This window comes from Hippocampus guttulatus, chromosome 4 (assembly GCF_054856545.1).
Source record: "Hippocampus guttulatus isolate MCC_2025c chromosome 4, RoL_Hgut_1.0, whole genome shotgun sequence".
Classification (NCBI taxonomy): Eukaryota; Metazoa; Chordata; class Actinopteri; order Syngnathiformes; family Syngnathidae; genus Hippocampus; species Hippocampus guttulatus.
This window is the reverse complement of record NC_141264.1, coordinates 7,718,179-7,742,342: the sequence shown is the minus strand read 5'-3', so window position 1 is coordinate 7,742,342 and position 24,164 is coordinate 7,718,179. Positions and strand designations below refer to the sequence as shown.

Sequence of the window (24,164 nt, the reverse complement as noted above, 5' to 3'; positions counted from 1 at the left end):
TGCCCTACAATTGTCTGCGACCAATTCAGGGTGCACCGCACCTGCCGCCCGGAGACACCTGAGATAGGCTCCAGCATGCCCACGACCCTTATGAGGATAAATGGATTAGATGGATCAATGGATGGTTTCATGAACTCAAATGCGCACAACTACCAATCTTGCACACACAGTCATAATGCAAGCAGGAACAAACCTAAATAAAAAGCAACATCCAGATTTTTGAAGATTTTGTAAGTTGAGGGGTTCGTTTTTTGTGTCATTGGAATTTTTAGATATCATTTGAACGAATGAACCATTGATCGTAATTTGCAAATGGCATCAGCCATCAGTGACAATTGGTCACTCTGAGTGGCTGTTAGCTAGCGAATGTATGAGATAGAAGTAGACTATGAGATCGTAAACAAAAGCAAAGCCACTTAAAAGAAAAATGCATTACATCGGGAATTAAGCACATCAGTATGTGGCTTTTTACTTCGTTTGTATAATGACGATCTTTTCAGAGGACGCAAAAGTGGCGTCTCATCTCTAGTTATTATTTCGCGTTTATACGAGCGTTTGTCAGAAAAAAAGATATGCATGCATATTGTGACGCGGGCGAGTGTGGAATTCAATTGTGTGTGCATACCATGCAGCTATGTGGAGCAATGAGGTAACTGCTATCTCTGTGCGCATGCGTTAAATCTCCCTTCGCTCTGATTTGCATTCTACGTCAATGGTCTGTGCCTCTGTTCAGTAATAGTCGATGCTCAGAGTCTGTAAAATTGTTGGAAGGAGTCCTGTTGGGTTATTATAGCAGCCACAGCAGCTTGAAGGGCCGAGGCACCCCTTTGTTTACTTCCCTGTACTAGCACATGTTTGGGACGTAAACGCGTACGCGACGTGAACAGACCTGAGCGGAGTTTGGAGTTTTGGGCCGAGTACATAGGAACGTAACGGCGGATCGTATTCAACGTTTCCACTCTGGAGGATGGTTTCAAAATTTTCCGGATTTAAGCCTTCAAAACTCCATGACGATCGAAATGAAGGGACTTCTGTTAGAATATACTGGAGTTTCTAACCGCAAAAGTCCTCGTATAAATGGGCCCTTAGATGTGTTCCTGGTTGATTATGAGTGTGATGGGCCTTGTTGTGGATATGTGTGAATTTTATTTCAAGAAACCCTGAGTGGATGTTATGATAAAGAATGGCCACCCGTCACTGCGGTGTTGTGTTACACTGGCCACAGATTTTTTTTCTCCAACAATTTGCTGGATTGTTTTTACTTCTCTTAAAGTTGTGGGACAATTAGTTCTCTAAACTCGTATTTCTTTTTTGAAAATGCAGGATTTTTACATTAACAAAACTTGAACATTTGTGTTGAATTGTTCAACTTAAAACGTTATCAAAGTGAGTTGCCTTGAAATGTAGTGTTCACTCATGCTTTTTTGCCTTTAAAAAAAATACAATTCAATTATGTGTTGGCATAACAAAGACACTGGACAAAATTCCATCCATCTGGAATGGTGGTATTTGATTGACAACTGACAGTTGAACGCTGCGACAGCACAGGCTAGATTTCCATCCTGAGAGAACAAATCTCCCCCCCCCCCCCAAGAAAAATGCCAGGTCAATGTGTGATAGAAGTTATTTAACTTTCCATATAGCGTATAGGAATAGAAAAAAAAAGTCCACACTCATGACGTCTGATTGAATTTGCGCTTGTGTTACAAACACAAACTTTATTAGGCTGCATACTGGAGAAATTTGTTGCATGATGTGATGCCTCAATTTTGATTCTTGCTCGTTCAGCAAAAGTAAATACCAAATACAGTCATCTTCTCTGGCTTAGCATCATCTTATCAAGAGGCTAATAAATAGTCTATAGCACCACTCACGTCATGCATTAAAATCTGCATGTTTTTCTTTTGCCCATCTGAGCTGTTGCTGTATAAATCCTGCGCATCTCTATTAATCACTTCCAGCCGTCCCACTTACAGATACTTGACATTTAAAACTGTCATCAGCAGTGATAAAAGACTTGTCTGATACAAGGAGTGAGAAATTGATTCCCACATAGAATTGATATTTTATGTATTTAGAAAAATAAGTAAATAAAATAAATCTGAATCAATATTACAGGACTCTGTAAAAGTACAGTGGGCCGGTTTAAGAACAGCACAGGCCGTATATGGCCTGTGGGCCAAACTTTGCTCACTGCCTGATATAATCACTCTATTGTTTCATCACAGTTTGCAAGACTTGATTATTACTAACCAATTTGTGACTGCCATTAAGTTCTTATTGGTGCAGGTCAGCAATGAAACAGTTTTGGAAAATGTTTTAATAATTGCAGAAAAACTGTGAGATAAACAAATGCCACAAAGTTTGCATCATTGTTTAAAATATTCATACATATCTAAATAAAACATCTGCCTTAGCATAAAAGCAAGTCTTCCTCTGGGCCTGCTCCATCACAGCTAGTTTGTATTAGACAAAACAAAGGGTGAATTTGCAAACAAACACTGGAGGGGGAAGTAAGATAGTCCTTTGATTTGACCTTTTTTATGCTCTGAAGGCTAAAGATTGGAGGATGGTGTGGAGCTCCTCCTCTTGACAAATGCATGCAGACAAAAGGATCAGTCCATTTGCACTACTGGCCTGTTATGAGAACGTATTGGGACATCTGCAGCTGGCCAACGATCACCTCTTTGGAACTTTCTTTTGTTTTATTTTCCCAAATAGGAAGATGTTAGGAATTCATACACTGCATTGCTCAGCAGGTGAGTTTTATGTTGTGATCAAAAATGTTTCCATGCATCGCAATAACATGACATAGCAGACCTCTGAAATTCTGTCTCTTATTAAGATAGTTAGAATGTTGAGAATATATTTTACAGGATGGCAATGGGATATTTTTGATTATTGTGGCATTATTAGACCATAGGTGAATGTGAATGCCCATCTCACTCCATTGTTGAGTTTGTTGAGTCCAACATCAAGAAATATTGTTTTGGTTGAGCTTTTTCCATGGTGTTAGTTTCTTTTTCCTTTTCTGTTTTTTTTTTTTTGCCAGATGTAAAAAATTTCAAATGACCACTAGTAAAATGTTGTTGACAGTGTTGTTTAATCAGCTCACCAAGTCATATTACAACTCTCTTATATCATTCCTATTCACTCTCTACTGTTTTCAAGAAAGTATTTGGTATGTCACTTTTGTGAAACATGCATATAGAGGAAACCAGGGGAATGCCGTGAAATTTCCAAGCCTATAATAACCACTCCTATTTGGTGGCGTCATAGGGTCAAAAGCTTTCAACTTTTGCCATGTTATAATCATATCTTACTGATCTTAACATACTCTTTTATCCTTATTCAACTTTAAACCAGTTGTGAATGCATGCCCTTGGTAAGAAAGACCGATGTTTTTAATAATTAAAAAAATATATACAGCACAATTCTGTAAGTCAATGAAAATCTCGTGTCAAAAGAAAAAAAGCTTCATTTGTTGTACTTAACAGTCATTCCATTCCACCCCACCTCACCAAACTCTCCTAAAAATGTCCATTGTTCACCTCACACAGGAGCAGATGAAGCAGAACTTAATTGAGTCGCATGTGTTCACAGAGAGCACAGGCTGTATCAGCTACATTATGGAGGGCCTACTGATCACACCAATTTGATCAGTTAGCTGTGTTGTTTCATATGTCAAGTCAAGTCATATGACTGACATTAGGCTGCAATGATGTAGGCCGATACTCAGTTTGACGCGCCAGGCTCAGTGCTCTGGTGGCACATCACAGCTCAACCACAGTGGGACGATTTTTTGACCTGAACTTTGTTTGTTTTTTTTCCTTTTCAGGTGTGCAACAATTTAATCTTGCAGCAATACTGATCATGATCACCTGCTGTGGCCCAGTCTCCCCCCTGCATGCCCCTTCGGTGACAACAGTTCTCCGCTCAGCTTTCTCTGCTACACGCACCAGCAGCATAGTGGGGGGCAAGCAGAGTGTTGTGACATTTAACAAGCTCTTGGTCAACATCGGGGGGGATTTCAATCCAGACACAGGTTGCTTTCGTTGCCGCCTCCCAGGAGTGTACTACTTCTCCTTTTCAATGGGGAAATTTCCAAATAAAATGCTCTCTGTCATTTTGGTGAAGAATGGGCGGGAGGTGCAGGCCATGGCGTATGACGGCTACCGCAAGAAGGGCAGGAAAGTTCAAAGTCAAAGCCTAATGATCACTTTGGGGGAAATGGACACAGTGTGGTTGATGTTGCAGCAAAACACTCAGTATGCTTTGTACAGCAATGCCGGCCCTTACGTCAGCTTCTCTGGTTACCTCGTCTATCCTGACACCTCTTCAAGCAGCTATATCAGCAACCACCTGACCCCTCGCCCAAACTGTCCCACGCAGGCTGAATCTCGGCTCAGACACCAGCCATTCGAGCACCCCAGATCGGCCTTCTCTGTGGCACGGACATCCACATTTATAGGTGTGAGTCGCAAGAAGCAGCAGCAGAAATCACCTCTGACCTTCGACGTAGAATTTGTCAACATTGGGGGAAATTTTAACAAGTCCTCGGGCAAGTTCACCTGCCGCTTCCCGGGAGCTTACTATTTTGCGTTCACGGTGGGTAAACACCCTCGTAAGGCTCTTTCAGTGAAGCTGATGACTGGGGAGGGCGTGGTACAGGCCATGGTGTTTGATGACGACACGTCCAAAAGACGAGAGATGCAGAGTCAGAGCTTGATGCTGCTCCTTCGCCAGGGCGACACTGTATGGCTGTACAGTCAGCACGATAATCGCTACGCCGTGTACAGCAACCAGGGGAGGTACACCACCTTCTCAGGCTTCTTGGTGTATCCTGACGCCAACCCACTCACACAGACACACAAGTACGGACTGTAACCGTGAATACCATCATCGCTGTTTTTTCTTATTAGAAAAAAAGTATATACAAGCTGTTAAACAAAAGTGTTTCACTAATTTCTTTTCATTTGCAATGGTTATGTGTTTATGGACTACAGTATATCTATGAACTGACCAAAAGCAATTCCAGTGGGTGATTCATTTGGGGATATCTCCACGAGGTGGTGCTGTGACACAATTATCAAATTACTCGATATCTTCCTAAACATCAAATCAAGTCAGCTTTATTGTCAAATATGATCGATGTACAACATACAGCACCGATGCAATTTCTTTCCTGGCCATGCATATGGAGCTTGTGAGCGATGTAAGGGCAAGGCGCAAATCTTGTAACTGTTGTATAGTGATCTTGTCAGTGAGGAAACATGTGGGACTTTTATGAGCTCAGGTGTTACCGTTTTGTTATCTTGATCGTGATATGTTCAGGTTTTGTGTGTTTAATCCAAGATTAAACATAGGAGAAATCAAAAAGTTATTTGAAAATGTGTCATTTCTTGACAGTGCAATATGGTACAGTGTGTGGAGCTGAGCTGGACTGATCATGTCAGCTGGAAGAATTTAGATTTTAAACCGGATATGTAAATTCTACTGTACGAGTATTAAGTTAATGCATTAGATACATTTAGAAATTTTGTGCAGCTGCTATTTCACTGCGAACGAAAAAAACAGTTCATCATAAAACACATTAGAATTATTGAATTGTAATAAATAGAAAGAGAAATATGACTATTCATAACAAAAAATAGATGCTAAGAGCAATTTTTAAATTATGACTCAATGGGCAGCACAGTGGTTTGTTTGGTGATTAGCGTGTCTGCTTCACAGATCTAAGCTTCTAGGTCCGAATCCTGTTTCGACACTTGTGTGGAGTTTGCATCTTCTCTGCATGCTTGGGTGTGTTTTCTCAGGGTACACTGATTTAATCTGATATTCCAAAAATATGCATGTTAGGTTTAATGAAGACTCAGTGGTTCTCAACCTGTGTTCGATCGAATTCTTGGGGTTCGGTGGATCGGTTGCAGGGGTTCGAAAGAGCCTCGTCCATACAATTAAAAAAAAAATTGGACTTATGTCTTGAATTTGGATTTACTTTTTCTGTGTTTAACAAATGCACTTTTTAATGTCTTGCATTTGTAAAAAATCATATTTTTATTTTTCACGAAAGAAGGGTTCGGTGAATGTGCATATGAAATGGTTGGCCTCAATACCTCGAACAAGGTTAAGAACCACTACTGTACTCAAAATTGTCTCTAGATGGGAATGTGAGTCTGAAAGGATGCTTGTCATAAGTGCCCCGCAATGGGCTGGCAACCAGTCCAGGGTGTATCCCACCTCTTGCCCAAAGTAAACTGGGTTAGGTTTCATCTTGCCCTAATTAGCACAAGAGCTATAGAAAATGGATGGGGAAAGGAATAGAAGGTCAGAAAACATAAAAAATGTGTCATTTTACTGTTATTGTTGATGGTAATCAGGTACTATCAGGCAAAATAGTTATACAATAGTTTATTTGAAGCATGTGTATACCAGTTGATCTGCACCGTTGTGGACCACCTTTTAAGTTGAAGATGTTTATGTTCCATCCCGTGAGGTTTTTCACTGCACGTCCCAGATCTCACAGAGTAGCGGTGTGAATTTGTGATCGTTCATCCGCCACGACGTGAGCATTTCTGCATGATAGTGGTTGAGTGTTCTCAGCTCGGTCAACCGGCCCAGCAGACGTGCAAAGTACTGAGGCTCCTGTGGATGCTGCAAAATGCACAGCTTCCTCAACACGTCCAGCATGGGTTCCTGCAGGTTCTCGACAGCCTGTTGATCCTTCACGTAAGGTCGATCTATAGAGTAGATTTTATTATTTAGTGAGACGCTTGAACTTTCAACTTGAGAGCTTGTGGATCAGTTGAAGCCACTCACCTGGTGTCAAGATGGTTATGGCAGTGAGGAGAGCTTGCTCCTCCTGCAACATTTGGAGTTCACCAATACTTTTGTAAAAGTTAAACATTGGTATGATGAACTCCTTTGAAATACCTTAAAGGCAATGACATAAGGAATACAGTTATACACGGCCAACAAGGAAATTTTATAGACAACCATCCATTCATATACGACAAAATAAACGCATGAACCACATTTGTTGGGCGTGTGTGCCCTGCAATTGACCAGTGACCAGTCCGGGGTTTGTCCTGCCTCTCACCCAAAATCAGTTTGGATAGATTCCAACTAACTTGCAAACCCAACGAGGAAGAGCACAACAGAAATTTGATGCATTGACGAACGAGTAGTCCAAGTGTTAGTCTCAATATTTCTAAATATATTTGTTGCTTAAGAAGTTACAAGTAATGATATATCCTACTGAATGTAAATATTGCATTATTTGAAATGTTTGTACTCTTTTTAGTCTATCGCATAAGCGGCCATTTTAAACAGGATGTTTGTCTGCTTGGACACATCATCATGCATTCAGAAATGCCAGCCAAAATAGAATCAAATTTCAACGATAGCACTCTTGATGTTTTGATAAGCAACAAGACTCTCTTCAGACAACTTTGCTTCCTTACTTTTCTCCACTGGCCTTGATGAGTGATTGTCTGCTGACTACTAATCAGAGTTCAGCAGTGCAGAGGGAGCCAGTGGAGTAGCGTATTTTCCGCACTATGAGGGGCACCTAACAGCATTCAATTTTCACAAAAGCCGACAGTGCGACGTATCATCCAATGGGCATAAAGTAAAGAACCTTTAACTCTCTATATATTCCCCATTGAGTTTTTTCCCTTTTAGTGTTCCTATCCCATCTAGTGGTGATTATTAGCAGGAACCAATTGTAACCTAAAAGGGTTCTGCCCGACACTAATTAACGTGCATTCGCCAACACACACGGAAAATAACAGACAACTGAGTGAGCCATTATGAAACGAAGAAATTACCACAAGCATAGTTAACTACTAACTAAACGAAGAAGCAAACAAGCAAGACTTCTCAGGATATTTAGCCCCTAATGGATGTGAGCCTTTTTGTTCAGTCAATTGTCTTCATATCTTCTGTCTTTCATTTATTGTTTTGGAATGCCATTTGTATTTATACGTTTCATATCCGTGTTTGTGACGAGTTCTTATAGTTACAGCTGCAGCGGTTGTGAAGAGTCTAAATCAGGGGTGTCAAACTCATTTTGGGCCGGACCATTAAAATTATACCATATTCTGCTATAAATGACCAAAATATCATGTCTTTCTTTTGTTTTTGGTATAGTGAAGCACAAGAACATTAGGAAAATGTTACAAAACATGTCATGAAACACCTTAGATTTCCTGAGACAAATGTGCAATTTACTTTTATCATTCACATATATGCATTGCAACTGATCCCACTGATTGTACAAAGACACAAAACTTAATTAGTAATTGGTATTGAAAAATATAGTCATGCATTTTAAGATTAAACGAGATTTATAAAGAAAGGAATTTTTAAACCGTTTACACATGTGCAGATCAAATCTAAATGTAATCCTGCCTACAAATGTAATCCTGCTTTACAAACTAAAGAGGAAACAGTGTGCCCCTAGCGGATAACCCATGGATTGCATTTTATTAAAAATATAAATTCCGTGTCTTTTATGCATTTTTTCACTTTTAAATTGTCCTGCCGGCCTGATCGAACCTCGTCGGGGGGGGGGGGGGGGGGGGGGGCGGTTCCGGCCAGTGGGCCGTATGTTTGGCCCCGCTGGTCTATATTAATAAAGCTGGGCTGCATTGTATTGTATTGTATTGTACAGTATTTCCTGTACCGTAGCATCATCTAGTGGATGCATGGCGCAACAGCCACAATTGTATGCGCCTTATTATGCAGTGCGCTGCCCTATATATGAAAACAGTTTTAAAATAGGCCATTCATTGAATCTGAGGCGCTTTATAGTGCAGAAAATACGGGAATCCTACTATCACTCTCTGTCAACTGTCCATCTTGACACCTCGCACAAATGAAAAGCTTTGGGCAAGGGATGGATTACAGCGTAACTGGTTGTCAACCAATCACATGGCACATAAATACAACTATTCACACTCACATTCACCCACACCTATGAACAGTTGAACAGTTTAGAGTCTTCAGTTAACCTAACATGCATGTTTGTTTGTTGGAAAAAAGCGAGAGGTATTCCTAGAAGCACGGAGAGAATATGCAAACTCCACACAGGAGCCCGAGAGTTCCTCTCGAATGTTTGTCCAATGATACAACACTGTCGGATGGCATGCAGTTTGCCTTTCAAACAGCCAAGCGGGCAGGAAGTAATTTCTTTCATTTGCCTTTGGGGCATTATTCATTGATCACGGTAAAAACCAAGTGGCCTCATATATAATAAGTGGTTACACTGTGTAGTGTGACTACAGTACTACAGGTTTCAAGAGAGATGCATTAGTTACATTCATTTTCCAAACCGCTTTATCCTCACTCGGGTCGCGGGGTGCTCACTCGGGTCGCGGGGGGTGCTGGAGCCTATCCCAGCTGTCTTCGGGCAGTAGGCGGGGGACACCCTGAATAGGTTGCCAGCCAATCGCAGGGCACACAGAGACGAACAACCATCCATGCCCACACTCACACCTAGGGACAATTTAGAGTGTTCATGCCATGTATGTTTGCAATGTGGGAGGAGACCAGAGTACCCGGAGAAAACCTACACAGGGAGGCCGGAGTTGGAATTAAACCCGGTACCTCTGCACTCTGAAGTCGACGTGCTAATCACTCGACTACCGGGCCGCCGAGTTACATACATTAAATTCTAAACCCAAAAAGTAAATAGACTGACAAACGGTATTCAGAAAACAGAAAGACAATGTGCACTGGCAACTACTGGCCAGGCAAGCAAAGTTGAATCTGTTTTAAATGATTTTTGTAAATCAATTTTAACATGCTGCCATCTATAAAGCACAGAATCTTTTTACTCGGTTACTTCCTTGTAAACCTATCATAAAACAGTCTTTGCACACACACACACACACACACACACACACACACACACACACACACATACACGCGCGCGCGCCCGCACGGAGAATTAAATGAAACAGAACCCAGTCGGAGTCTGTATCCCAGTGTAACCAAACCCTGCTGAGAGATCAACAGGTCACCAAGGCGTGCGTGCGTGCGTCTCAGCTGATGAATTACATACACAGAGGATCTGCCTCCAATGGCTACAAATTACAAGATGATGTATCAATAGCTTGATATTTTTCTCAATTTATTTCCATCTAAATAATTCCATATAAACTCTTGAAAGCAATTCATTAAATTATTCAGACGACAACAAGACTTCTTTGGACTGACCACTCTTATGTATCCTCTCCTCCAAGACTTCAGTGTGTCCACTCGGCATCTTTCGGCTAAAAACCTGGGCAGAGCGCAGAAACATAGCTTCTACTGCTGAACCTTTAAGGAGAGCAATCTGATCCTCATGATCCAGAGACACAAAGCCTGTGAGAAATATCGTGGAAAAACAGAATTTATCTGTCTTTTTTGTTTTTTGCATTAATACAAATCTCTGCATGTAATTCAGACGGGGTGAATAAAACCTGGGATATTTTTTGTAAACTCCACCAGAACTTGGACTTGACTTGTTGCCATTTCTGTCAAGAGGAGAAAATTTTCTTCAGCACTGTATTCCTCTTGTAGCTAGTATGGGAAAACAACAATAATTTCAGATGACAATAAAAGTCAACTAAAACGGGATTTTTATAAAAGTAGTGAATACTTGGATACCTTGTAAAAAAAATACTTCAGACAACACATTAATTTGAAAAGCATTTTTGAGACAACAAAAGCACTGTACCAGTTTTTTGGTGACTTCTTGAGGAATTTGATGTCTGTTGTAGGCGTCTACGATGGCCCTCATGAGTGCGTGCTGCTCTTTGGTAATTTTTTCCTAGAAACAGACAGGGCGGGAAAAATTATGCATTAGTTGTGGGATTTAAAATGATTCCATGATCTTTTTGCAGAACTACAAAAAGTGACATTAGCATACAAATGCAGTATTAGTGTTAATACTTTCAGTATAATCCAACATATACTCAATCAAGATGGGTGAAAAGGTATATTGTTTATATCAGTACCTTTGACAGTTTGGTGGTTGATGTGATTTGTTTGCTGTCTGCCCCCTCAGTCTCATCTCCATTTGACTGTCCCTTCATGTTTTTCCGCAGCCTTTTAGATTTACATTGGATCTCTGTTAGCAGGCCTGCAGCCAACAGAAAAGAAAGCTTTCGCTTGCATCTTTAAGGCCAAAAATCAGTTGGGTTTTACAATATGGATCAATTCATTCAAAATCTTTTTTTTTGGGGGGGGGGGGGGGGTCTGCAACTTGTGTTATCTCCGCAAAGTACAAAGGCAAATGCATTTTTTGCCCTGCCATGGGCTGCCTCATGAAACCACTCTCTGCTGATTGCACAGATGATTGCCACAATGTTGTCATACGAAAATACTAAATGACAAATCTTCCCTTTTTTGTTTCATGCATTTTTTATGCAGTACGTATCGGTTGTGCCACAGCGGAGCTTTATAGTTACTTCTTCGAAATTATGTCTTCTTGTCACTGAGATACAGTTTTCAATTCATTTTCTAGTACCAGAGAACCACTCACTGGCCTCTACTTCCAGGAGAGGAATAAAATATTGTATCACATATATTTATTACCTAAAATACTGGCCAACGGGCATTTATTCACTGAACTGCAGAGTACCAGGCATTAGTTTGTAAGGAGGCTTCTATTTTTTCCCTTTATTTGGGAACATGATCGTGTAAAAACGTCCTTGTTACAAAGAGAATGGAATGTGCAGCTGCCTGATACTAACAGTTTCTATTTGTGTCCTTTTAGTCGTGGTTCCTATCAATAATATAGTGTAGCTAAAGGCAGAACGAATTGTTCTCTGCAAATGTTTCTGCATTGTCACATGCAGACAGATGCACATGTTTGAACAGCAAGCAAACAAGCACATGCCCTTTACCACTATTCTGTTGCCACTACACAGTGCATGTGTGGCTGTTACGCTAATTTATGCTCATTTATGTTTATATAAATTTGCATCATCGAGACCTGCAGCTGTGGAGTCAAACTACATCACGTACTTCATAAAGATTTGCACATCCTTGATAAAGACTCAAACCAAAAGAATAACATACTGAATCAAGCTGCACTGGGGCTAATGGGGGCTATAGCCCCGTCAGAAATATGGCTAGCCCGCCTTCACTTCCCAGCAATTAATTTATTTATTTGTTTTTAAAAGCTCACAATTCGCCATTCTGTTCAAATACAATTACTGTTTCCGTGTTTGCGCTGCAACTGTACACCGTGTGTGCGTCAGTGAGGCAGAGAGGGGCAAGATGAGTCTTTCAGTTACTTGCGCATCAGCGGCATGTCCAGAAATAATCTCAGAGCGGGGACTGGCGTAACATGGGAAAGGTCACTGTTGGACAATTGACATAAATTGGACAATGAGGACACCCCAAAAACCCCCAAATGCAAAGCAAGCGCGTCTGTGTCACAGTGCAGAGGTGCAGGGTTCATTTCCGGTTCCAGCCTTCCTGTGTGGAGTTTGTATATTCTCCCTGTGCCTGCGTGGGTTTTCTCCGGGTACCCCGGTTTCTTCCCACATTCTGAAAACATGCATGGCAGGTTAATGGAACACTCTAAATCGTCCCTAGGTGTGATTGTGAGCACAAATGGTTGAATGTTTATGTGTGCCCTGTGATTGGCTGGCAACCGGTTCAGGGTGCCCTCCACCCTGCCTACTGCCTGAAGAAAGCAAGCCCTGCGACCCTTGTGAGGATAAGTGGATTACAAAATGGATGGATGGATAATGCATAGCAAAAAATTGCAAGGGGTCAACTAGAAACAGCAAACAAGGTGCACACTGGCATGTTATTCCACAATTTTAACAAAGAGCATAACTACGCAAATGTTGAAAAGAACAAGAACAGGCAGACATGCGTGCAGTGAACATTTCTGGGCCAAAATTTTACAGGTGGAAGGAGACATGTAGACCATGCCATTAAAAACATCGCCGGGCTGAGTATTTTTCAAGAGCCAGAGGTATATGAGGGAGGATCTGTGCTTCTTCTGAGTCTTAACCATTCGCAGGCAGCGGCTTGTGGGTTTTTATGTCCTTAATGTGAGCGGAGCCACACTGGTAAATCAAGCCGCTGAAAGTCCTGACCAAAGCAGCACTCTGATCTTCATGCAGGTAAGGTAGAAGGACATCCTGTATTAATTCCAGGATTGTCCATGCTTGTGTAGATGGTAAATGAGAACCTTGTCTGGTCCACTTCCTGGTCCCATTCGTTCTCCAAAGTGTATTTTTTGCCATCAAAAGACCATCTGGAGCTGCATTTTACACATCAAAGGTGTAATTTCACTCGGTAGACTTATTTCATTGTGTTGTCTGGAAACGATATAGCTTCATTCGTTCAGGATTAACGGAGCTGCGTGTGTATATGCTTGTGCAGTCTAGTCCAACGTTTTCACATGCTACAGTTGAACATTTGAATTAAAATGGCCCTGCAATTGGCTGGCAACCAGTTCGAGGTGTACCTCTCCTGTCTCTTGCCTGAAGACAGTTGGGATATGCTCCAGCACGCCCGTGAGCCTTGTGAGGATTGTTGTCACGCACCTGATATTTGTGAACTTCCATCCATCCATTTTCCGAACCGCATGATCCTCACTAGGGTTTGTTTTATTTGTGAACTTATGACAATAAAAACTCTCCTTTGTTTATTTTACTTTGTTTGTTTTTTTTCCTAATTTGTTTGGGCCTGGCACACGACAAACGTCATTACAATTTCATTTCTCTCCTTATCAATAATGAGAGGCTCTCACGTTTTCTTTCTGTCTTCAACTGATAGCGCTCCATAGTCCCACGAGGAAACAACTGTTCACGTTTTCATACCCACATATTTGCTTTGCTTCTCACTTATTTGTACAAAGGTCAGATCATTACTGGTACCTATGCTAACGCTGTAGTAAAGTCATGTTTGTAGTAAATGTTTCCATCAATAACACATGATAAATTTATAGCAATCAAATGAAAAAGCCATCTTTTGCTGCGTGACGAAGTACTGTTGCGCCGCACATCTGCCGTGTGGTGTGTGATATTCAGTGCCCCTGTTAAACTAATCAGGCCGTGGGAGATTAGAAGGTGTCTTTGCATTGAGAGTAACCGTCTATTGTAATGACAGTTCTAAAGTAGCACAGCGATACCTGAAATACAAGAATATAAAGTGGTTAGACAAATTTAACAAGGGAAGAAACTTCTGTTTTAGTGATTTTCAGAAGTCTGACTTTATTCTTCTTGACCCATAGATGTCCAGGGACTCCAGTTTGAGAGCCACTCGTCTAAGAATGTGTCCATGCCCAACGAATTCTGTCACCATTGCTTGGTAAAAACGAGATGACAAACAGTGAACACTCACACTCTGCCAACATCCCCATCTCCTTGCATTTCCTGAGTCGACATTCCTGGCATTTCCTGCGCATGTACATGTCCATCTCACAGCTTCCTCCACTTTTGCACTTGTACACGGCATTCTTCGTTATGCTTCGTCTGAAGAAACCTTAATGTGGTGGACAGAAGAAAAAGTTAATTCGTGAAGGCATGCACTATATTGTTCAGAAACATTTCAAGATCAAGCTAAATTGTCCCTGTGAAGTGAAACGACTGCCAACATGTCTTGTAAATTTAACACATCACAGACAGGGGTGCATTAGCAAACCTACCAAATTTTAATGGCTTAAAAAAAGGATTAAAATGGCGCTTCAAAAATCATGAAAAATCACGTCCTTGTGTCTGCTCTCAACCACTGTGGGTGTGTTCGTTGAGTGTGTTGAAACAACTCTGCTAAACTGCCGACTGTCAATCAAAAGCTACATTTGTACTACTGTACATTATTGCTAAAAATGGATGCTACTTTGTCTAGAGCAGTGGTTCTTAACCTTGTTAGAGGTGTGGAACCCAACCAGTTCATACGCACATTCACGCAACACTTCATTAGTGAAAAACAAAAATATGACTTTTTACAAATTCAAGACATAAAAAACGCATTTATTAAAAACGGAAGAAAAGTAAATAAAATTGAAAGACACAAGTATACGTTTTTAAAAAATTGTATGACATACTATCACGACAGTTACACGTTAATGACTGAGTGAACTACATTTCCCACAGCACTGATTGGACAAGCAATGTAATGTGATCATCTGCAGCCAGTGATGGCCAAGCGGGCGTGTTATAATGAATTGACACGTTGAGTCGGGTTATGTCTTAACCTTCATGTCAGAGGCTTCGTCGAACCTCTGAGACTGATTCACTGAACCCCTTGGGTTCGATCGAACCCAGGTTAAGAACCACTGGTCTAGACTAAGGGTCAGCAACCTGTTTGAAGACAAGAGCTGCTTCTGCGTACTGAGTCATACAACAGCTTGATATACACTTCTGAAATAACCATTTGGCTCAAATTATCTTCAATAATATTAAATATCATTTAATCATATTGAATGACAACTGTAATTGAATTAACTGAGCACTGCATACTTCTCAGTCTTGCACGTTTTCAGCAATCATCTTTCAAAATATATGTTGTACAGTGTTTAGAACCAAATCTCTGAATTCACTTGGTGTTCAAGACATTTACTTTTCTTGCTCACAGATGATGTCCAGACGTAGTACTAGCAAGGTACTCACTGTCATGCTGTAATGTCACTTTATTTACAGAACTCCCATCCACTCCCTTCCAAAATTAATAGCACAGCAAGCCCAATTCCTGTATTGTTATCAACTCTACATCATTCTCAAGAGTTCTGAATATGTCGAATGCCCTAGCTATTCCGAAAGCCTCCCACTGTGGTGCAGTACAACTGTAGACCACTGCAAACTACAAACACCATGATAAATGTACAGTGTTGTCAAGCCAATACCTCTTAATACACCATATTATGAGTACAAGTTAGATACTCAAAATCCATGTTTACAAAAGTTTTTGCTCAACACACACACACACACACACATATACACACGTGCACGCACGCATGTAGTGTAGGTACCCACGCACACACAAAGGTTGAGTTTGAAACAGTTATAAGACATTGTGACATAGAAGATTCAGCACAATGGCGGGTATTAATGCAACAGAGCTCATGTTTCTCCTGTATTGTGCTGCAGAAAGTGGAGAGGGAACCGAGCACCACAGAGAGCGGAGGAGGTAGACCTGAACCTATTCTTAGGCAAATGATGAGATCGCACTCCTAACATTGTTTAATTTCACAGTGTGGAATTACCTGCACACTTACTGTATCTCCATCCACCCCGATAGGGGGGTTCCTAACCCTGAGCGTCAACTACCAAAAAAATCTGAAGTTGTTCAAGAATGAGTTTTTATGCCACCAAGCAGGTGGATGTCTAATTGAGTTGCAGGATGGTCATTCACCTTGTCATGCCTGGCCCCAACAACCACAACAACGACACTATTCACCCACCAGCGAGGTCAGTAGGGAGACTCCACACTGTCAAATTTATTACACCTACAAATTTGGAACTGATAAAGCCTCATGAATTAAAAACTAATTTGTTTTCAAGAAACAAGAAAAGCCTCGATTCAACGTTTGTGGATTATCATGATTTAGATGATTGAGAATCTTCACCAAAAATGACATCTAATATTTGCATTTAATATTTTCCTCACTCTTAAAAAGACTAAATACGTTTGACAATGTATGTTGTGCATTTTTATTTTGCCAAATAATGTTATACAAATTCTGTGCTCTCACCTTTGCAGCCCTCACAGGTGAGAGCATTATAGTGGTAGCCTGATGCCTTGTCTCCACACACAACACATAGCTCCTCCCCTTTGATGCGTCCAGTCTGTGACGTATGACGAGACCTCTTGCAAACAGCCGGCATGACAGCAGATACCTCCTCCCTGTCACCGTCATAGCCGCCGTCCAGTGTTGTTTTTCTCAATTCATACAGGCTAGTGTGGGAGTACCATTCCTCTCCATTGTACTGGGGATAGTAGTTCTGACTGCAGTAATACGGTGTGGGGACAGTTGGCTCCATGCTTGAGTATTGCATGCCCGGGTAGCTGCCGAATGGTAACATGTCAGGATCTTGTAGCAGAGGATTGCTCTGATCTGCCAGAATATCTAGAAGAACGAGAACAGCATGAGAAAATAACCCAGGGTCATGACATCGATGCGGCTATGTTTACTTCTATTTTTTAGTAAATAATAATTGACATTGTGGATCATTTTAAGCTTCCAACAGTCGTGAAGAATTTGAAAGCCCAGACCTCACCTGAGGCATTGCGAATGACCCCGAATAGACATTGTAAATCAGACTCAGCAGACCCCAGAAAAGGTGTCGATGGAGACAGCCAAAAGGATGGTGGCCATGGAAGTCGGAAATCGCCAAGGAGTGTGAAACAAAAGCAATTAGCCCTGAAAAGGGATGATGACTTTGGGGTGTCGGGCCCACACCAATGCCGTTGTTAATGTCGCTTTATGGATAAAGATGATATTTTAATGGATTTATCATTTATTTCATTGAATAAAATGACACAAAGTGTCATTTTATTGTGTGTCCTCCAGAGTTGCATGCATTTTTCTTTTGGACTGTCGTTCATGATAATTTGGAAAACCTGTACTATATTTTAAATAATTTTGAAAAATGGACAAAAACTAACTAAATGAAGTTTGAACTTTGAACTAAATGAAGAGCTGGATGGAACAACCCAGTCAGTTAAGTTCAATGTGAACTTTTGGGTCTTTTTTTGCACCACATGCAATTTTAGGTGAAGGTTCACATGCAGCTCTGAACTGTCATTGTTGTCACGAATGTGGCAACATGATGTTTTCTATTGACACATTCGCCGTCTCTGGTCTGTTGTGCATACAATGTAATGACGCCTTCCTCCGGTCGCAATTATACCATCATGTCACGTCGTTTGATGTCTGGATTACGTTTAAAAGAAGCTTGTTTACTTATTGTGTGGCACATTAGTTCATTTTCAGGGCTGCACTGCATTAATATTTAGTTCCCCAAATTTGATGTAGTCAGTCATGAATTTATTTCACAAACAAAAGGTGAATTCACACATTTCATTTAGTGAACCCGTATGGGTTGGATATGAGTCTTCGAATAAATGCCGAAAGCCAGAATAGATACTTGCATACAGCTGAGCTGTGCAAAACTCAGATTGCGTTACATTTAGTGTAAACCAGTGAACCCGATTGATTGACAAACATATTAATGCCTCTTCCGCATTATTGACATATGAGGCACCATTACCATGTTCCCGCAAGCAATTCAACCATTTACACCATATCGTGTACACTGTAGTGTTTACACACTTATAAAACAATTACTGTAATTTAAAGTTGTGATTGCGCTGTAGTGGAATCGAATCTAATTCTTTCAAACTCGTTCCTGGAGAACCAGCTAAGCAGTCGTCTGTAAGATCCACGCCACATACTGTTAGGCCATAAATCATTAACAACTGCCCTTCACAAAGCACACCGTGTCTTTGGAGTGACATGTAACGCCTCTCCAAAGTAGCAGCTCTGTGGAAACGGATACAATAATGTTAATAATATCGCAACATAGTCACATGGGATTCTCCAAAGGTGTGAAACTTGACATTTTAGAAAAGACCGGACAAAAACATTTTGAATACATATCACATGTGCCAAATAGCATATAATACAGCACTGACCTCTTGAAGATTTGGGTCTGACGATGGCCATGTCTGAGATACCGAACACACGGACCATTCAAAGTATACATACTGTGACAGCGACACACCCGTTGGTTCTTTTGAAGTTTACTTCTTCTTTCTGTCCCGCTAACTGTCAAACCATCTTCCATGTATTTTCTGTTTCAAGCCACATTTACTTCTGAGAACAGAACCAAGAGGCTTCAATAGATTTGGTGTATGCCCGAGACATCCCAAGAGGCGCAAAGGTTGCTAGAGCTACTCATTAACCAGGCAATCCCTTTCTTCTTTTCAGGTGGCATAAAGTCATCTGCACATTAGGGCAGTGGAAATGACTACTGTGTGGCACGTTTGTGGTTATGAGCAATACTTTTGGGACAAGCGACGGCAGTGAGATGCTGCTTGTGCTTGCTTAAATATGCTCTACGGATGAAACACAGAATGTGTTCGCGCCTTTGTAAAAGGTGCGCTATAATGTTGCAAAGGCTCAAGGTTACAAAATTTAAATACAGTATTTCTTTACAATATATCGCTTTATTTTGGGGGCAGCTTTTGGAGGATTACTGGCAAATATATTTGCTTCAGAGAACATATCAAAATATATGGTCCCATTCATGTGAAACTTGAACCTGGAAATGACATCCACGATGCACGTCCACGGACCACCGAATCTGTCTGTCTGGGCATCGATCAAATACACCAAAAACACGTTAAATCACCTGCGCCACAAGGTAGGCCAGCTTTTCAGTAGTCCACAATTTATTCACTTTTTTTCACCAAATTGACATATGCACCGGGGGAAGGGTAATAGAAAACGCTGTCGGTCCACCAGCACACCAAGCAACACGCAGGACAGTCTGCGAAATTCAAAAACCACTAAACTAGACTTGACTCGGTACGGAAAAGAATCTATGCCCATTTTTACATCACACATAGTCTACTTACTTTTCTGTGATGAAAATTGCCAGGTGCGTTGTGCGCCAGAACACCCAGTGAAGGCCCGTTTCCCAAACATGCTAAACTAGAATTGCACCAACACGAAAATGAAGTTGACTCCGTTTTATGCTGAACACACGGGTGTCTGTCGATGAAAATTGTGTCCACGGCGCTATTAAACTTTACTAAAAAGATGTTATGAAAACATTTTGTTGATTTGAGAGCTGGGCAGGATATGTGACCTTTCAATTAACTCCAATGAGGAAAACGATTTGATAAACAAGCATATTGACATACATTTGATGGCCCATTCAGATATCAGTCCATGGTGTACTTCCCTATGACCTTGAACAGGAGGACATAAAATGAATGGCTGGATAGGTGGGTGAGGAACAAAGACGACAGAAATAGACTTACCAAACAAATGGGAGTTCTCCGTGATGGCGAATTCATCTGTGGGTGGGATTTGTAGTGGTCCCACCACGCCGATGTCATGGCCCACCCACTCATTCATGAAGGAAGCTTGTTTTAGTCAAAGTGAGCCGCACGGAGGTTTGTGTCTGTTTCCCACTGTAACAAGAGTGACCTGATGAAGATGTCTTCAATACACTTCTGGGCCTGCCTGTTGCAGTCAATGACACATTCAGTGAAAAGTAATTCAGAATGAGCTTGTAAGTGTAGACATCAACACACCTGTCAAGTGTTCTCTCCGACACAGAGATGAGCTGCCTGTCGGGAGGCAACAGATGAAGATCATGAAAGAAAGATGCATGTTATTCTACTGGTTGGAAACTGTTGGAGGTTTCTTAGCAAACCCACCGTACTCTTTCTTTAGTATTAAGACACTAACTGTACTGTCATGTAAGAAATGTACCATCAATTCTGCTTTTGCAAATGTAATTGTCAGTTCTGATGAACAGTATCAGAGGTAACAATTAAATACACGGATTTGTTATTCGCAGCATGCTGATCTTGTAGTTAGCGGGTCTTCCTCACAGTTCTGAGGTTCAGGGTTTGAACGGCTTTCCTGGGTGGTTAGCCAATAAATTCTCCCCTTGCTGGTCTCTAACACCATTGATATTGCAGATGAAAACAAAATCTTATGAAAGGCATTATTGTTAGCATCTATTGAGAATCCAATCGGAATTCCCCAGACAGCACCTTAGGGGCTTGTTTGCATATAATCCAGTTTTGATGACATGCTGTGACGTATAAAGTATTTATCGCAACAGCAGTCTCCAGCGGATTCCTCTCTTCTTCGGAAATTACAACTTGAAGTTTTCTTGCCATCCTTACAATATTCAATTAACACATGTGCAGGTTTGACATGCTCAAACTCAATCAATTAAACACAAGCCCATTTGATCGGGTTAACCGATGACTTTCTCAGCACACTTAATGGTTCTGAAATATTGCACTGCTCTACAGGGAGATCCAAGCCAAAATCATGCACGGAAAATCAATGATGCAACGACAAGATCATATCTCTTCCTACTCACGAGCCATCGTATCTATAAGATGGTACAGTATAATGAATTTATTAGATTCATGTTTTTTGGGTTGATTTGTTTCTTTGACATGTTGGTGCAGACATGATTCACATGCACTAACAAAAGCAACTATTATTTTTTTCATGCAACAAAATGTTCGTTTTGGGGATGGTGCTTTGCTTTGCTGTCGAACTGCTTTGCATCACAGAGTCTCATGACGTCATTGTATCTGCTATTGGTGTAGCCTGCTGTAGTTTTGCTATTCTCATTTTAACAAATTATGCAATAACATAACTTGAATATACACCATCATAAAAGCACAGTCCATTTAAAAGTGCATTCCTTCGACTTAAGATTAAGATATCCTTTATTTGTCCCGCAATGGGGAAATTACAATCAGAATTCAGAAAGGAAAACGCTGGGTAGGGAGAGGGAAAAAAAAAACACGCTCGAAATACCGCGTACAAATGTGTCCATTACTTATAGGTCAGTGCATAACCCAGAGAAATGCACTTTGTTTGACCACAACCATTGGTCAAAAACATTAGAAACCCAACATGAACACATCGTTTAAAAAAATTACTTTCTAACAGTACAAGTCAAAATCAACATTATCTTCGTGAACAATTATTTTGATAAAGCTATTGTACCTGATTTTTAGTGCCATAGGAAATGAGACCACTGAGTACAACAAAGTAAAATAATCTGTTTCTAAACTTTATGTGACATCAGTAACTAATTGAATGAACTAAAGTAATTTCCCAAGTGATCTTAAAGCAACCTACGCTGATATAGAGATCATCATGCCCACACAGCGACTTGACATCCCATTCGCCATCAAGCACACACTTTTGGCACACGTGGGCTCATCGTGATGAAACATGCTTTTATGGCCCTTACCTTCTCCTAGCGGGATGATTCCCACGATTTGGATCTGCTTGTTGTCTGTGTTCCCAGATGTCCACGTTCTTAGCTATACAGCATCCATTAATATTTTCTAATACACCAATCTCGAGTCTGGGCTTCAGTTTAAACATGTGTGACCAGCTAAGGTCAGAGAGAAGAGGAAGGTGGTTATTAATTAAACTGTCCATCCCTCTCCTCATCCCTCCACCCCCAAACCCGGTGAAACACACTTGCCAAAAAAACCTCTCTTTATCTCAAAAAGACTCAGAGGCTACCGCATGATGTCTCTCCCACACACACAAATACACACACACGCACACACACGCGCACACACAAGCACGCACACACAGACCGTACAGTACATCCACTGAGTAGTATGCTGCTGAGATTCTGAGTAAAGCAAGAAGTGAAACATGTAATACTTATTTATTTATTTATTTATTTTACATGACTTTGAGTCATCATAGGTGGCTCATGTGTCTAAATGTTGTAATTGAAAAATGGAAGTCGTCATAAAATGAACAGAACAGCAGTAATTAACAAAGGCTTAATGCCTCTTGAATTCAAGCAAAACTTCGACGCTTGCTGTTGCAAATCAATTGTGGAAGGTTATTATAAAGTCCAAATAACTCTGAACTGGATCCACTCGACCATCGTTTTCCTTGCTGCTTGTGCACACCACCATAGGATGATACAGTTCTTTTTTTTCCTCCCTTATAATACTCATAAACAATCGTTTAATCATTGATGGGCTGTTGCTCCATTCAACGGGGTTGTTCTGAGTCAACAGAACAGTCTCACTGGAATAAACAGAACCTTTGCCATTTGTATTTCGGAACAAGCCGCAACTGATGGACTCTGTAAAGGGACGGTTGCAACTGTAGATCTAACAATGGCATAAAGGCAGATCCCCCATGTTGGCTCAGAGGCTATTTTTTTTCCTACCCATCCAGATATTATGTAGGGTGAAGGTCAAGGTTAGAAATATATAGAAAGACATGAGAACTCAAGAACTTTAGCACAAGCGGAATAATCAATAATGCGATTTGTATTTGCTGACCAAATACACACAAGATATTGTCTCAAAAGCAAGTCACAACCCCCCCCCCCAAAAAAAAACATGTCTGACACCAGTAAGGAATATCCTGTCAAGTAATTATGTTGAAGCACTCTAGTATGAACACAGATAAGACAAAGGATGTTTACCACACTGTGACAGGAAACAGAGACATCTTCGGGCCTTAAAAAAAAAAAAAATGTAAACAGCAACTAATATAAACAGTCAGTTAGAGGGACAGAATTTTGTAGTTTCAGAAAGTAATATGAACTGATTAAATATGTACTTTATACTTTCATGAATTGTTTGTGTACACTATTGTGAAAAATTCCAATTTGAAAGTGCATGCCGATAAAACAAATAAATAAATAATACATGCATCTTATAAATATTAATAAATACATCTTGAATATTTAATACACACATAAATACATACAACAACAAATAAAAATATATCTCAAATGAACGACATTGAGAATAACCAAACAGAATCAGTTTTTTTATGTTGATTTGTTTTTTAATGTAAGTAATTTGACTTTTAACATATGTCAGCTGTATGGTTTTTTTTCCAACTCAGTTCCTCACTAAAAAGCATGAAGTTTGGTGGATTTTAGGCCACCACACTTCTGTTTTACGTGGTTGATGACCCAAGTCCAGGGGAGTGGGGAGGCAAAGCAGGTGTGCTTCTCCAAAAGGGGAATTTAATTTCTAAAGAAAAAAAGGTCATGAATGAGGGCCGGATAGCGGGAGATTGACAGCATCTGCAGTGATGCGGACTTTGTATCAGTCCGTCATGGTGAAGAAGGAGCTGAGCCGAAAGGTGAAACTCTCCATTTACCAGTTGATCTACATTCCTACCCACACCAAGCGGTGGGTTATGACCGAAAGGATAAGATCCCGGATACAAGCGGCCAAAATGAGTTTCCTCCGAGGGGCGTTGGGGCTCTCCCTTAGAGAGAAGGTGAGAAGTTCGCTCATCTGGGAGGGGCTCAGAGTCATGCCGCTGCTCCTGCGCATTGAGAGGAGCCAAATGAGCTGGCTCATGCATCTTGTCAGGCAGGATGCCACCCGGACGCCTCCGAGCATGTCCCACTGGGAAGAGGCCCCCGAGGACGATCCAGGACATG

General features: G+C 40.9%; 2 protein-coding genes across 6 annotated transcripts; one reads left to right on the top strand and one right to left on the bottom strand.

The window, feature by feature from the left end:
• The first annotated feature begins 710 nt into the window (after nt 1-710).
• c1qtnf13 (C1q and TNF related 13) lies at nt 711-5,383 on the top strand. The gene is made up of 2 exons (XM_086108948.1): nt 711-2,759; nt 3,839-5,383. Exons 1-2 carry the CDS (start codon nt 2,597-2,599, stop codon nt 4,885-4,887), a joined length of 1,212 nt encoding a protein of 403 aa, XP_085965074.1. The 5' UTR covers nt 711-2,596; the 3' UTR covers nt 4,888-5,383.
• A 1,013-nt stretch (nt 5,384-6,396) lies between these two features.
• On the bottom strand, nt 6,397-22,183 carry nr1h4 (nuclear receptor subfamily 1, group H, member 4). 5 transcript variants are annotated; one of them, XM_086108943.1, is made up of 12 exons: nt 21,975-22,183; nt 20,278-20,313; nt 20,002-20,206; nt 19,882-19,929; nt 16,706-17,080; nt 14,356-14,496; nt 11,004-11,128; nt 10,724-10,816; nt 10,467-10,566; nt 10,222-10,368; nt 6,820-6,933; nt 6,397-6,740 (listed from the first exon to the last, which is right to left on the bottom strand). In XM_086108943.1, the coding sequence occupies exons 3-12, from the start codon at nt 20,096-20,098 to the stop codon at nt 6,502-6,504; spliced, it is 1,479 nt and encodes a 492-aa protein (XP_085965069.1). In that variant the 5' UTR covers nt 20,099-20,206; nt 20,278-20,313; nt 21,975-22,183; the 3' UTR covers nt 6,397-6,501. The 5 variants fall into 5 exon arrangements, with proteins under 5 accessions (XP_085965069.1, XP_085965068.1, XP_085965071.1 ...); XM_086108942.1 differs by having other exon boundaries at nt 20,002-20,154; nt 21,975-22,182; XM_086108945.1 differs by lacking the exon at nt 19,882-19,929 and having other exon boundaries at nt 20,002-20,154; nt 21,975-22,179.
• Nucleotides 22,184-24,164: the final 1,981 nt, after the last annotated feature.